The 13,911-nt window shown below is 38.8% G+C and overlaps 1 protein-coding gene across 2 annotated transcripts in view; it reads left to right on the plus strand.

Annotated features, from left to right (window-relative positions):
- The window catches only part of MYRFL (myelin regulatory factor like), a 115,389-nt gene that overhangs the window by 82,438 nt on the left and 19,040 nt on the right, over positions 1 to 13,911 (plus strand). For both annotated transcript variants that reach the window (XM_082665822.1, XM_082665823.1), the window contains exons 14-15: positions 10,986 to 11,149; positions 11,776 to 11,839. In XM_082665822.1, the coding sequence (XP_082521948.1) occupies positions 10,986 to 11,149; positions 11,776 to 11,839 (228 nt within the window). The remainder of the gene's footprint in view (positions 1 to 10,985; positions 11,150 to 11,775; positions 11,840 to 13,911) is intronic.

Genomic DNA, 13,911 nt, shown 5'->3' on the forward strand with positions numbered 1-13,911 from the left:
TCACACACATTTTGGATTTCCAGTTCCCTTGAAACCTCAGATCTGGTGACGTGGTGCCGAGAAGCGACTCCCCCAGAGGGGCTTCGGCAGCCTCACATCTCTGCTTCCTGGTTTTTTAAAAAATTTATTTATTTATTTATTTTTGGCACGTTGGGTCTTCATTGCTGCGCGTGGACTTTCTCTAGTTGCGGCGAGCGAGGGCTACTCTTCCTTGCGGTGCGTGGGCTTCTCATTGTCATGGCTTCTCTTGTTGCAGAGCACGGGCTCTACACACGTGGGCTTCAGTAGTTGTGGTGCATGGGCTCAGTAGTTGTGGCTCACGGGCTCTAGAGCACAGGCTCAGTAGTTGTGGTGCTCGGGCTTAGTTGCTCCGTGGCATGTGGGATCTTCCCGGACCAGGGCTTGAACCCATGTCCCCTGCATTGGCAGGCGGATTCTTAACCACTGCACCACCAGGGAAACCCTCTGCTTCCTGTTACCTGCCTGGCCCAGCAGGCGCTTGAGTTCATATAGGATAAGAAACAAAGAGGGCTAAAGACAGCAGAACACTTCCAGGAGGGTCTATAGGAGAAAGAGAGGCCCTGGGAAGGCCGAAGGATTGGGTGAAGGTAGGAGGAGAACATGGGGCAAACACAGTGTCAAAAAGCCAAGAGGGCAGAGAGGATCAGTAAGGAAATGGGGAGGAGATGGAGGAGATGGGAGGAAAATGAACCTCACCGAAATCTCTTTGATGATTAAAAATTCCCTGATCGTACATGGCACGCCAGTTTAAGAGCATGAATTTCAGCATCAGATAAAAGTTTGTCCAGAACTTGGCTCAGCCAGTGTGGGGGATCATAAGGTCATCTTTAAAGCTATTCAAAACAAATTATTTTATTCTTTACAGTTCTACAGTAAACTAACTTTAGTATGGTGAGTTGGAATTCTACCTTAATCACTTTTTCCCCCAATGAAGCAGTTGCTTGCATAAATGAATTTTTTTTAATGCAGATCTTCTTAGGACCACAACTTTTAGGTCCACAACACAGTATAACTGATAAATGGTTAATCGTTAATAAATTTTTTTCAGGTGCCGCTCAAAGATACCACCACTTTGGGTGTCTCTGAAATGACTTATTTTTTTTTATAGAGTGACAAATACTATTTTTCATTTTTAAATATAGAAAAACTGAGTTATAAAATATTATATTAGTTTAAGTTCATATAGCCAGCCCAGAATCTAAATGGTTTTTTTTTTTAAAGGTCCTACTCAGCAGTTAGTTTAAAAGTCCCTTCTTTTCTCATCAAGAGAGGAAATAAATTTCATTCATTAGTTGCAGTGATGTTCCCCACAGGAGGTTAGTATTCCCTGTTGCACTCACTGATTGATTTGACTCCAAGCCAAAGGATTAGAGTTAATATGCTATTAAAACCAACCCTGGATATTTTAACAACTGATCACCTGTTTGTAGATCATCTTCTTTCCCAGGAACTTCTTACACTGGCAGCAGGGAGAAAATTCTCGTTTCTAAATTTTAGAGAGAAATATGCCATTTATTGTTTTCTTGGAAAATTTCTTTCTGTAGTTATGTCTTCTTAAAAAGTAATTGCTATTTATTTTTTCCCATGCATTTAAACAAGATGGGTTGATGGATGGACAGACAGATGGAGAGACGTGTGATAAAGGAAATAGAGCACTATGCTAATTGTGGAATTTACGTCGGGGGGGTATATGGGCATTTACTCTACAATTTTTTAAAAACTTTTCTGTATGCTTGGAAATTTTAGTTATAAAATGTTGGGAAAAGGATAATTGTTCCAGACATCTAAAACTGCAATTTAAATATTGTGTCAGAAGGTGATGGCAATGCTTTGAACATCAGATAGCCCCGTTTATTCAGGCCTTCAATGATTGAGTACCTGGAATTTCACATTTTATTTACCAAAGTGGAATTTAGTTAAAATGGCTGAACTTATGCCAAAGTTTTCAAAGAGACTATTTTTTAGTAATTTCTTATAAAGTGTTTAAGGATACTTCAGTCCCTTTCTGATGATGCTGACTTTTCTTCACCTGTGAAATCTGGCTACTAGGTCAGAACTTCTTCCTCCCTGTAGGTATAGTTTAGTTCCCTTGGGCTTCATCCATGAAGTTCCCAGTCTACTGAGCTCGGTCTCAGATATTCAGAGTCTGTCACTGCCTTCAAGCTACTCAAACTGAGTAAGAGCACTGAGAGTAAGTAAATAAACTTTGGACTAGAGTGGTAGCTCTCAAGATGTGAAATCTCTTTCATTTTTTTTTTTTTCTCCAGTAGATTTTCCTCTTTCCTCTTTATTATTGGAACTTTAGAGTGGAGGTACTACCCTCTTCTTTGTACTGCTCTTTTTCTTCATTACATTTTTTCTTCTCTGCATTCTCATTTCCTCTTCCATCCAACTCCCCACAACGATGGCAGCCACGCTAATGTGTTTCATATATATCCTTGGATAGTCAGGCTTTCTGGAACATTATTAGTGTTGTTTTTGAATCTGTTTTAAATTTCTTTGAATTATATACATCTGCTCAGAGTCTGATACGTGGAATTCCTTGGCATATGTCCTTACGTTCTCCTCCTCGAGTGATGGCCTCTTCCAACTCTGCTGACCACAACTGTGCAGTGATGAACGTTCTCACACAGGCCTCCTTGTGAACCTGTGGGAGGTTTTCTCTGGCACGCATACTGGAGGTGGGGTATAGGATACACACAGCCTTAATTCTATGAAATGCTGTCAGATTGTTGGTCAGCTCCAACTCATAACAGCAGCACATGAGGTTGACTGCTTCTCTGTATCCTCATCAACACCTGACATTATCAGACTTCCTAAATTTTTCAATCCTAATTGGGGTAAAGTGGTATCTTACTGTTTTAATTTGTCTTTCTCTGATGAGTAACAAAGTTGTGCATCTCTTTCTTATGTTAGCTATTCAGATTTCTCCTTCTATGAATTGTTTGCCCAGTTTTCCATTGGGTTACCTGTCTTTTTCAGGATGAGAATATACTTTTCCACTTGATGCTGTTATTTTATTTTTTCCCAGTGCTCTCAAAGATAAAATAGACCAAACTATAGCAATGGCTTAAGATAGTAACAATTATTTTCTCTTTCAATGGTTTCCTTCCTGGTGCTAATTACAACTTAAAACTATATCATATACTTCTGGTTTACTTGCTCTTGGCCAATCTCCCCACTAAGGAAGCATGCTCTATGAGGGCAGAGATCCTGTCTACCTTATCTAATTGTTTTCTCCCTGTACTTAAGACAGTGGTTAGCACATCATAGGTGCTTGATAAAGAACTATTGATTCTGTTCATTAGCTGAATATTGAGCTACGTGTGCCAGGTACTGAGTTGGCCCTAAGACACTGCCCTCAAAAGGAGCTCATTGGTCACCCAGAAAGAGAAGAAATCAAAGAATTACAATAAACGGTGCCATGTGTTAGTTCAACTGGAAACTTGCCTCAGTCAAAGGACTCAAGCCCTTCCACAGAAAATTACAGTTAAACTGGGATAACAAAAATTAAGCAAGAGTTCTAAAGCAAACAAAGGGCAACAATTAAAACACATAATTTGAAACAGTTTTATGAACTTGTGCTCTCCCCATTTAAGGCAGAGGTCAAAATACAACATCCAGGGAAATGAGCCCAGGAGTTGTCCTCTTTGCAAGAGAACTCTGCATGGGAGGGAAAGCTCACCTCCAGGGATCTGTGGGAAGTTCAGCTGAAGTCTGAGCTCCTACACCATCTCAGCAGCCTGCTTTTCTGGTTTGAGGATTCTAGTTTTTTTTTTAAATCCATGTCAAGGCCTGGTGAGCTTTGTACACTCTTGGACAAAGATCTAAAGCTGAGTTTATCCAAAGCCTAAACAATTGCCAGGCACACCCATTGGCTAAAAGACCGTTTTTCTCCCTTTGACAATCACTTTCATAATACTCAATTACAGGCTGTTTTAGTCCCATGATTTTATCATAAAAACATCAGTCCATGCAACATCAGATGCCACAAGGAGAGATTTTCAAGTCTGTGACTCTCACTGGAAAAGAAAGAAGAGCCTATTTCAACTTCTCAAAGCATTCTTTGCTCGCAGGCTTTGTTACCCTTACTCGGTTTTTGGACAGAGGACAAGCTGTAGTTCCCAAAGAGAGGAGAAATCAAGTCCACTGCCTGGCTGCTCCCCAGCATTGGGGCTCATTTATCGTCAGTCCTGCAAGGGACCCAGGAGCTTGCAAACTGCCTTCTACAGAGTCTAAGTGTTTCCTAGGGGATGAAGGGGAACTGAAGGGACGGTCATCTGTTTCCATCAGTGGAGGCCACGTGGCTGGTTACAAGAGAGTCACTAGCCCATCGCACTGAGGATGTTGAACACTAGTGTTTCTTTCCTTAATTCACCTGCATTTCCTAACGTGGAAAGGGAATTTGGAATATAGACTTTGCTTTTCTGAGAAAAACCTCAGGTAGAAAAATAAACTGGACATTTGGCCACTTTCTTCAATTTCACCGGAGAGCAAGGTTATGAGTGCCTCAGGGCATGCATCACCACTGTAAGAATATTCACTCATTTAATCTTCAAGTCTGTCCTGTGTTACTGCCCTGTGCTGGAGAATCTGCTGTGGACAAGAGGCCGGCCCTGTCTCCAGGGGTTTGTAACACTGGTAAACATGACACCAAGTGAAAGGAAGGTGGGCGGAGAGGGAGGACAGCTGGTTTAGGCAGAGGGAGCAGGCAGAGACGAGGGGATACATGATCCATGTTCTGTGACCGGCACAAGGTTCAATATGATTAGAGCACAGCGTGTGAAGGGGGCTATGTGAAAGGAGAGGCTTCAACAGAGACACACGTTAAGCTAAATAATGTCTCTGATTTCACAAACACCTCCCTGTTTTCCTGTGCACCTATACTTGCCAAACTGCCCTACGTGTCCTTTCAAAAAATATGCTCACGCTGTCCATAAGTCCCCTCACCCCAAAGCAAGTCTTTTAAACAGTGGGTGAAGATTCTCATGTGATTTGAAGCAGTTGCCACTGCCCCCAAACCCAATCTCATGAGCAATTTTTGGTGGCAAGCTGGTTTAATCATTTTTACATCACAATTATAAAGCTACATTTTAGTTGAGGTAGTGGATTCCATCTGAAATGGTTAATAATAACTGGACAGAGTTGATTAATTAAATTAGATTCAATTATAAAATAGTTCTTAACCAACAGTGGGTGTCAGATGGGGAAGCTTTTCAAAATGCCCCAGCCTTATGCCCTTCTCTGTCCTAACGAATACGAACCTCTATCTGCGAGTTGGACACTTAGAAAAAGCTCCTGAGGCATCTAGGTGCACATTCGTGGTTAAAATGAACCCATGGAGACCTCACCACTTGCATTGAAAAGGTTATTTTCAGAAAACTCTAGATTATGTTTTTGAACATATTTGTACTGACTTTACTGTGATGATAGAGGACAAGAAATCAGAAGTCTTTTAATAAGAAGCAATCCCAATAACATGTCCTAGAAATTAATTTTTTTGGTAACCTCCGATTGGATCCATAAAGTCAGGGCCATCATTACTATCAGGAAGGTAGTAGTAAATTCCCTCTCCACCTCTATTTCCTCTTAGATAGGAAAACACATGAATTATCTTCATTCCCGTTGAATCTACTGGGAAGATGTATGGTGTTGTCATATTTGAGTTGCAGAAATCAGAGCTGGCTTATCATCATTATTGACACATAACTGGACAATTGCAGCGATCGCTTCTATGCCATTAGCAGCATTAAAAGTCCTGTGGGGAGACATGGCAGAAAGAACTGACTGTGTTTTAGAGGGGACATTAATATCATTCTCCACTGTCTGCTTTGGTTTGAGCTAAATCACAAATTACTGTATCAAGCAAACATTTTTTTAAAAGAGAGAGGAAAAAAGGGAGCCAGTTGCCAAGAGAAATTAAAAATATTATTAGGTATGGTAGTGCCAGTGAGGATGGAGAGAAGTAGGTAGGTTCAGGAGATTTAGGATGCTGAACTGACAGCACTGTGTGATGGATTTCCTGTGGGGGAAGGAGTCAGAGATGATGGCTGGGAACCTGTGCTGGACTGCTGGGTGGACATCGACTGACCATGTGACCGACTCTAAATATTACAGTTATAATTCTACTATAAGGCTTTCTACTAAACACAGTAAATAGTCATATGACATTTACTATGATTTACAACCACAGAAAGTCATTCTTATCTTCATGATTTCTGCCTTATTTTTATAAAACAAATTTAGAAGGAAAATCTATACCAGAATTAGAAAATTTAGAACAGCTTGTGTCAAGAGATTTTTTTTTTTTTTGCTTTGTTTTTGTTTTGTGATTTATTTATTTTTTAACTTTTTTTTTTTTTTTTTTTTTTGCTGTACGCGGACCTCTCACTGCTGTGACCTCTCCCGTTGCGGAGCACAGGCTCCGGACGCGCAGGCTCAGCGGCCATGGCTCACAGGCCCAGCCACTCCGCGGCATGTGGGATCTTCCCCGACCGGGGCACAAACCTGCGTCCTCTGCATCGGCAGGTGGACTCTCAACCACTGCGCCACCAGGGAAGCCCTTATTTTTTAACATTTTTAATGAAAAATTTCAAACATATACAAAATAAGAGAGAATAGTATTGAAACACATTTATACATTTCACTCAGATTCCAGTTATTAATTCACGTCCAATCTTGTTTTATTTAAAAAAACTCTCCTCCCATACAGCTACATTTTTTTAGCTTTGTTGAGATAAAATTGACATACAGCACAGGGTAAGTTTAAGGTGTACAACGTGATGATTTGATAAACTTATATATTGCAAAATGAGTACCACAATAAGGTTAGTTGACATACACATCACTTCATATAATTACATTGTGTGTGTGTGTGTGGTGAGAACATTTAAGATTTACTTCTTACCAACTTTCAAGTATATAATATAGTATTGTTAATTATAGTCACAATGCTGCACATTAGATCCCCAGAATTTATTCATCCTAAACTGAGTTTGTACATTTTGACCAACATTTCCTCATTTCCCCCACTGTCTCAACCTTTGGCAACCACCAATCTATTCTGTTTCCACATATAAGTGATATTATACAGTACTTATATTTCTGTGTCTCACTTATTTCACTTAGTATGACACCTTCCAGGTCCATCCATGTTGTCACAAATGGCAAAATGTCCTTCATTATCATAGCCGAATAATACATATGTATATACACACACACACACACACTTTCTTCATCCATCCATTGATGGACACTTAGGTTGTTTCCATATCTTGGTTATTGTGAATAATGCTGTAACGAACATGGGGGTGCAGATATTTCTTTGAGATAGTGATATCATTTCCTTTGGACATATACCCAGATATGGGATTGCTGGATCATATTCAGAGGGTAGTTCTATTTTTAACTTTTGTATAACTTCCAAGCTGTTTGCCATGGTGCCTATGCCAATTTACATTCCCACCAACAGAAGGATTCCCTTTTTTCCAGATCCTTGTTCTCTCTTGTCTTTTTGATAATAGCCATCCTAACAGGTGTGAGGTGATATCTCATTGTGGTTTTTATTTGCATTTCCCTGATTAGTAATGTTGAGTGTCTTTTCTTGTACATGTTGCCCATTTGTATGTCTTCTTTGGAAAAATATTTATTCAGGTTTTCTGCCCATTTTTAAACTGGAATATTTGTTTATTGCTATTGAGTTGTATGCATTCCTTATATATTTTGAATATTAAACCCTTATCAGGTATATGGCTTGCAAGTATTTTCTCCCATTCAGTAGATTGCCTTTTAATTTTGTTGGTTATTTTGTTTGCTACACAGAAGTTTTGGTTTGATGTAGTCCCACTTTTGTTTGTTTTGTTTGTTTGCTTTTGTGGATTGTACTTTTGGTCTTGTCCAAAATATGGTTGCCAAGACAAGGAGATTTTTCCCTGTTTTCTTCTAGGAGTTTTACAATTTTACGTTTTACATTTAAGTCTTTAACACATTTTGAGTTAATTTTTGTAAGTGGTGTAAGATAGAGGTCCAATTTCTTTTGCATGTAAATATCAGATTTTCCCAACACCATTTATTGAGGAAAATATCTTTTCCCCATTGAGTATTCTTGACTTCCTTGTCCTTCCTGGTCTATGTATCTATTTTTATGCCAGTACCATACTGTTTTGATTATGATAGCTGCTTTGTACTATAGTCTGAAATCAGGAAGTGTGATGCCTCCAGCCTTGTTATTTCTCAGAATTGCTTTGAATATTTGGGATCTTTTGTTGTTCTGTACCAATTTTATGATTAGTTTTTCTAGTTCTGTGAAAAATGCCATTGGAATTTTGACAGGGATTGCATTGGATCTATAGATGGCTTTGAGTACGATGGACGTGCTAACAATGTTAATTCTTCCAATCCAAGAGCACAGGATATTTTTCCATTTATTTGTGTCTTCATCATTTCTTTCACCAATGTCTAATAATTTTCAGTGTACAGATATTTCACCTCATTGGTTAAATTTATCCCTAAGTATTTTTCATTGTTTTTAATGCTATTGTAAATGGGATTCTTTCTTTTTCAAATTGTTCATTATTAGTGTATGGAAACTAGCTTATTTCTGTAAGTTGATTTTTCATCCTACAACTTTACTGAATTCACTTATTAGTTCTACTTTTTGATGGAGTCTTTAGGATTTTCTGTATCCAAGATATAATCTTCAACAGAAACAGTCTTACTTTTTCATTCCCAAATTGGATGCCTTTTATTTCTTTTTATTGTCTAGTTGCTCTGTCTAGGACTTCCAGTACTGTGCTGAATAGAAACAGGGAGAGTGGGCATGTCTTGTCTTGTTCTTGACCTTAGAGGAAAAGCTTTCAGCTTTTCATCATTAAGTGTACATGTTAGCTGTGGTCTTGTCATATATGGCTTCTATTATGTTGAGGTATATTTTAACCAGACTTAATTTGTTGAGAGTTTTCATCATGAAAGGATGTTGAATTTTGTCAAAATCTTTTTCTCCATCTATTGAAATGACCATATAAGTTTTATCCTTCATTTTGTTAGTGGAGTGTATCACATTGATTGATTTGCATATATTGAACCATTCTTGTATCCCAGGAATAAATCCTTCTTGATCATGACATATGATTCTTTTAATGTATTGTTGAATTCAGTTTGCTAATATTTTGTTGAAGACTTTTGCATGTATGTTCATCAGGGATATTGACCCGTAATTGTCTCTTCTTGTAGTGTTCTTATCTTGCCTTGGTATCAGGGTAATGATGGCCTTTTAAAATGAGTTTGTAGTGGATGGAGTTTCCATTTTTTGGAGGAGTTTGAGAAAGATTTTTATTAATTCTTCTTTAAATGATCATCTTATTGTTTTCTAGCTGTTTTGTAGTTCATTTGTTCTTTTCTTCCTTTGCTGTCTTCGTTTGTGAATCAGTGATTTTTGTAGTGTTATGCTTTGATTCTCTTCTCTTTACCTTTTGTGTATCTACTGTAGGTTTTGCTTTGTGATTACCATGAGGCTTACATAAAATATTTTATAGATTTAACAGTCTATTTTAGGCCAATAATAATTTAACTTTGATCACATACAAAACTCTTCCCTTTTACTGCCCCCTCACCCCATGTTTTATGCTTTTGGTGTCATAATTTACCTCTTTTTATGTGTGTACCATTAACAGATTATTGAAGCTATAGTTATTTTTAATACTTTTGTCCTTTAACCTTTATGCTAGAGTTAAGTGATTTATATACCATTATATAATGGTATTAGAGTATTCTTAAACTGACTATATACTTACCTTTACCAGTGTGTTTTATACCAGTGTGTATGCCTTTAAACTCTATGAACTAAGCCTTAAATCTATAGCATTCAGCTTCTGAATCCTTTCCAAGTGGTTGCTTTACAGTGTTTGAAACCCAGAAAACTTCGGTTTGCATGATGAGAATCTCAGAGACACACAGCCCTGAGTTTGATCCCCAGCCACAAAACAGTCTTTCTATTTTGGCCTTGAGCTCATCACTTTACAACAGTGGACCAGCCTCTATGAGCCCCAAAGAACGCCATGACATTCTAAACTTGTAAACACAGAGGGGTGGGGAAGAGGAGTGGTTATGGGATTGGGGTGTGAGTTGATGAGAGCTTTCCAGGATTTTTGTATGGCTAAGAAACAGACACACATGTTCCCCAAACAACTGACGTGTGTGGGTGGGGGAAGGGGTGTCTGGATCCCTGTGGTTTTGGTTGATCTCTCCTTTCTTGCTCTTTCTGACATGTCAGTAACTTTCTTTGAATAGGAAGAATTAAGTGCTGTTGTTTTAAATTTTGTTTAAGCTAAAATGTAAATTGCATGTAATAGCTTATGGGATATTAAGACAGAAATCAACATCTCAAGAATCATCCTCTCATTTATAAATGAAGAAACTGAAGCTCAGAGAAGTTGTTACATTTTACCCAGGATCTCACATCTAGCAGGTGGCAGAACTCAGAGAAAAGCCCAGGTCTTCTTTCCTCCCTCCTTCACCTGAGCAATTTGATGCACATTTTACCAGGGAGAACTGAAGTCATTCCTTCTGATTTAGTGATGCAAACACAAATCAACATTCAGAAGCCTGTTCTGACTTTCTTTACATGAGTTTTAAATAGAGCATAATGGCCACTGAAAGTAAATCTTTGGATTGGAAACTTGACAGTGTCCTTCAGCTCTGTTCTCTCTCTTGGAATACAAGGACATATTTCCATTTTATTGCAAATTGAACATAAGCAGTTTTACTACATAGCCAGAAGTTTGGCAAGACCACTTTAAATTTCAAGCCTCCAGATTTATCTTGAATGAACGTGAGGCTGGGGGTGTGTGTGTGTGTGTGTGTGTATGTAGCCGTTTTCAATGGAGTTTTCCAGCTGTCTTTGGATGGGCCATGGACAGTTGTCTAGTGGTCTCAAACTGTATGTGCTCTGAATTTTTCATTTTTAGGACCAGATCTTTATGGAAAATGTGGGTGCAGTGAAGCAGCTTTGCAAACTAACCAACAACCTTGAAGAAAGAATAGAAGAGTTAGAAATATGGAACAGAAGACTGGCCAGGCTGAAGCGGCTCAGTAGTTGGAAGTCCTCTGCCAGTGAAGTGAGCTCGATCAGGTACTTCCAGGATTGCCATAGAAATCTGGAGAAAGGAGAGAATGGGGTCTTTCCATAACTAGATCACTCTGAATGGTCTGTTCTACCAAGCAGCAACCATTACTTTCTTTTAATTAAGTCCCTATTCTTCTTTCAGAATGTTTTGGAACACAGTTGTTTTATGTGATAATTTTCTTACTTTTCCTGTTGCTGCTTTTAAAATAAAACAAAATATAATGCATCTGTTTAAGAGCAGTGATTATAGGAAGTGCTACATTTTAACAAAAGGGTGGCCTTTCCTTTGAGGAGGAAAGGTGGCCATTTCTAAATTTAGAGAACCATGTTTGGTCCTCAGGGAAAAAACTTTTATTCTATTTTTTTTATTACTTAAGGAGGCATGTGCACATTTTCTGATATATTTTGAGAAAAAGGGAAATGTAACTTTTAATGCATTTATTTATACTTACTAAGTTTCTTGTACACAAAAAGAACTCTCAGTTGCCTCGACTCTTCCTTTTTTAAATTACCACTGAATAATAATAATAAAAAAAAGCATACTGCTGTTTTAGTGACAGTCTGGGCCTTTGTCATATAACTCTTGGAGAGGCAGCTGAATCAAAACTAATTTTCTCTTTCTCTTTTTAAAGCAAATGTAGCAGAGCTCTTAGTGCATCTTCTCCAAAAAGGACCATTCCCAAAAAACCCAGCAAGGTAAACAGACTTAAATTTATAATGAACAGAGGTGATATTTTCTATTCAAATAGTCTTTAGAAAAATTGATCAGGAATTTTTTTCTTCATTTATTTGTTGATGGGTTCCCTAGGCATCCTTATGCACTTAAGGCATTTAAATATTATCCTTTTAATAGATATTAACTGGTTTTTCAAAGAGGAGTTTAGAGATATGAGTATAGAACCTGTTCATTTCAGAAATATTGTTCTGCCGCTTTTTGTGTGTATAGTCCCCATCAGGTGAAATTCATCAGCAGATGACTCTGGGCTGCAAGATCTGTGTGGATGCCTTGACTTGACTCAGGCCCTTATCTTTGTCTCCAGAAGATCTCAAAGGGATGTCAGTTAATCCACAAATCCCTTTTCCCTTTGATATTTAGTACTATATATGCAAATGGAGACTAGGTATTCACTTGCTTGCAAAGGATAAAATGTGAAAGCTATATTAATGAATAGAGCATTTCATCAAACAGGATAACATTTACATTAAAGGTGAAGGTTAATCATTTATTAACTTAAAGGACACCCTCTCCATTGCAGAGAAGTGTCAGTGAGGGAGAAGCTGCAATACTCTCTTCCTAGCTGCCATTCATAGATAGCTGTGAACCTCAGCTCGCTCCCTCAGATCCACTAGTTTTCCAAAGGTGGCCTTTCCCGGAGGAAGGTATTTATGACCTTAACCTATATCCTGTTACGGGCTGACCTGATGTTTGGGCCATTGTCGCAATTTACTCTCTACTCCTCATGTTGTACGTCACTGAACTATTCTAAGAGGGTTTAGAAAGTTGAATATTCTACTAAAAACTACTAAAATGTTATGCTGTGGACAAGCTTCTTGCTATACCAATAGGCATAAATACATGGATAAATGTATATGTAGAAGTGTTTTGGGGCAAGTTTACTTAATTGCATTGGGAAACAGATAATAATAATGTCTACCTTACAAAGAGTATTGATAGGATTAAATGAGCGAAAGCCCTTAGCACAATGCCCAGCACATAGCAGGTTGCTCAGTAAACACAAAATACTAAAAATATTGTGTAGGGAAGGTGCTCTTTGTACTAAGGGGATAGAGGGAATTGTATCTACATCCATGGAGGCCCTGATTGGTACAATTTGGCTCCTGTGCAACCTCTGTAGCACCCATCTTGCACACAAAGAATCTTTATTTTGCAGTTTTCTCAGAATATTAACTAGAACATACGGTCCATGAGAACAGGCTCTGTGTCAGCCTTCCTCATTCTGTGTCCCCAGGGACAGACACAGAGCAGGTACTCAAGAAATATTTGTCAAATGTATGAATGAATGGAGAGCCCAGTCTGAAAATATTCCCTGAAGGCTCACAATCTAAATTTAAAGCATTAAGAGATTCAGTGTCTTGGGTGTATGTGTGGTGGGGGAGTTGGGGTGTGGACACAGGCTCAGGGACTTATATGGACATCCAGACATTAAAGAGCACCCATTCAATTCAGAGACTTCATGCAGTCACTGTCCTACGCCCCTGTGCATGCAAAAGTTAGTAAGATGTGGCCCCTTCTAAAGAATTTTAAGGTAGCCAGGGAAGATCAGAAGAGAAAACAAAGAACAATTGTACCCGGATGTGATAAATATTGCAGAGGCTCAGAGCACCGTGGGAGTATCATGGGACCCGGGCCTTCAAGGGGGCGTAAGCTTTGGCTAGAAAGTAGCAGGTGCTGCTAGAGAGGTTTCAGATGGAATGGCACAAGCCAAGGTCTGGGAGCTGGCACCAGCTTCCTTGAAGGACTAGGTGGGAGTTTGTTAGGGAGGAGAGTCGAAGTTAAGGCTGAAAATATGTTAGGCTGTTTCTGGATCACCAGTTAAGGAGTTCATTTGGCAGCCATGAAGACTTTTTGAATAATAACAATAATATCTAAGTTGTATAGTGCATCCTTTCTTTACAGACAGAAAAGGGAGGCAGCATGGCATTGGGGTTAAGAGCACAGATTCCGGAACCAAGTGTTTTTTGGTTCAAATCCTGGCTCTGTGACTTACTAGCAGTGTGATCTTGAGTAAGGAACTTAGCCTTCCTGG

Source organism: Grampus griseus (genome assembly GCF_964374135.1).
Source record: "Grampus griseus genome assembly, chromosome: 11".
In the NCBI taxonomy this organism is placed as follows: domain Eukaryota; kingdom Metazoa; phylum Chordata; class Mammalia; order Artiodactyla; family Delphinidae; genus Grampus; species Grampus griseus.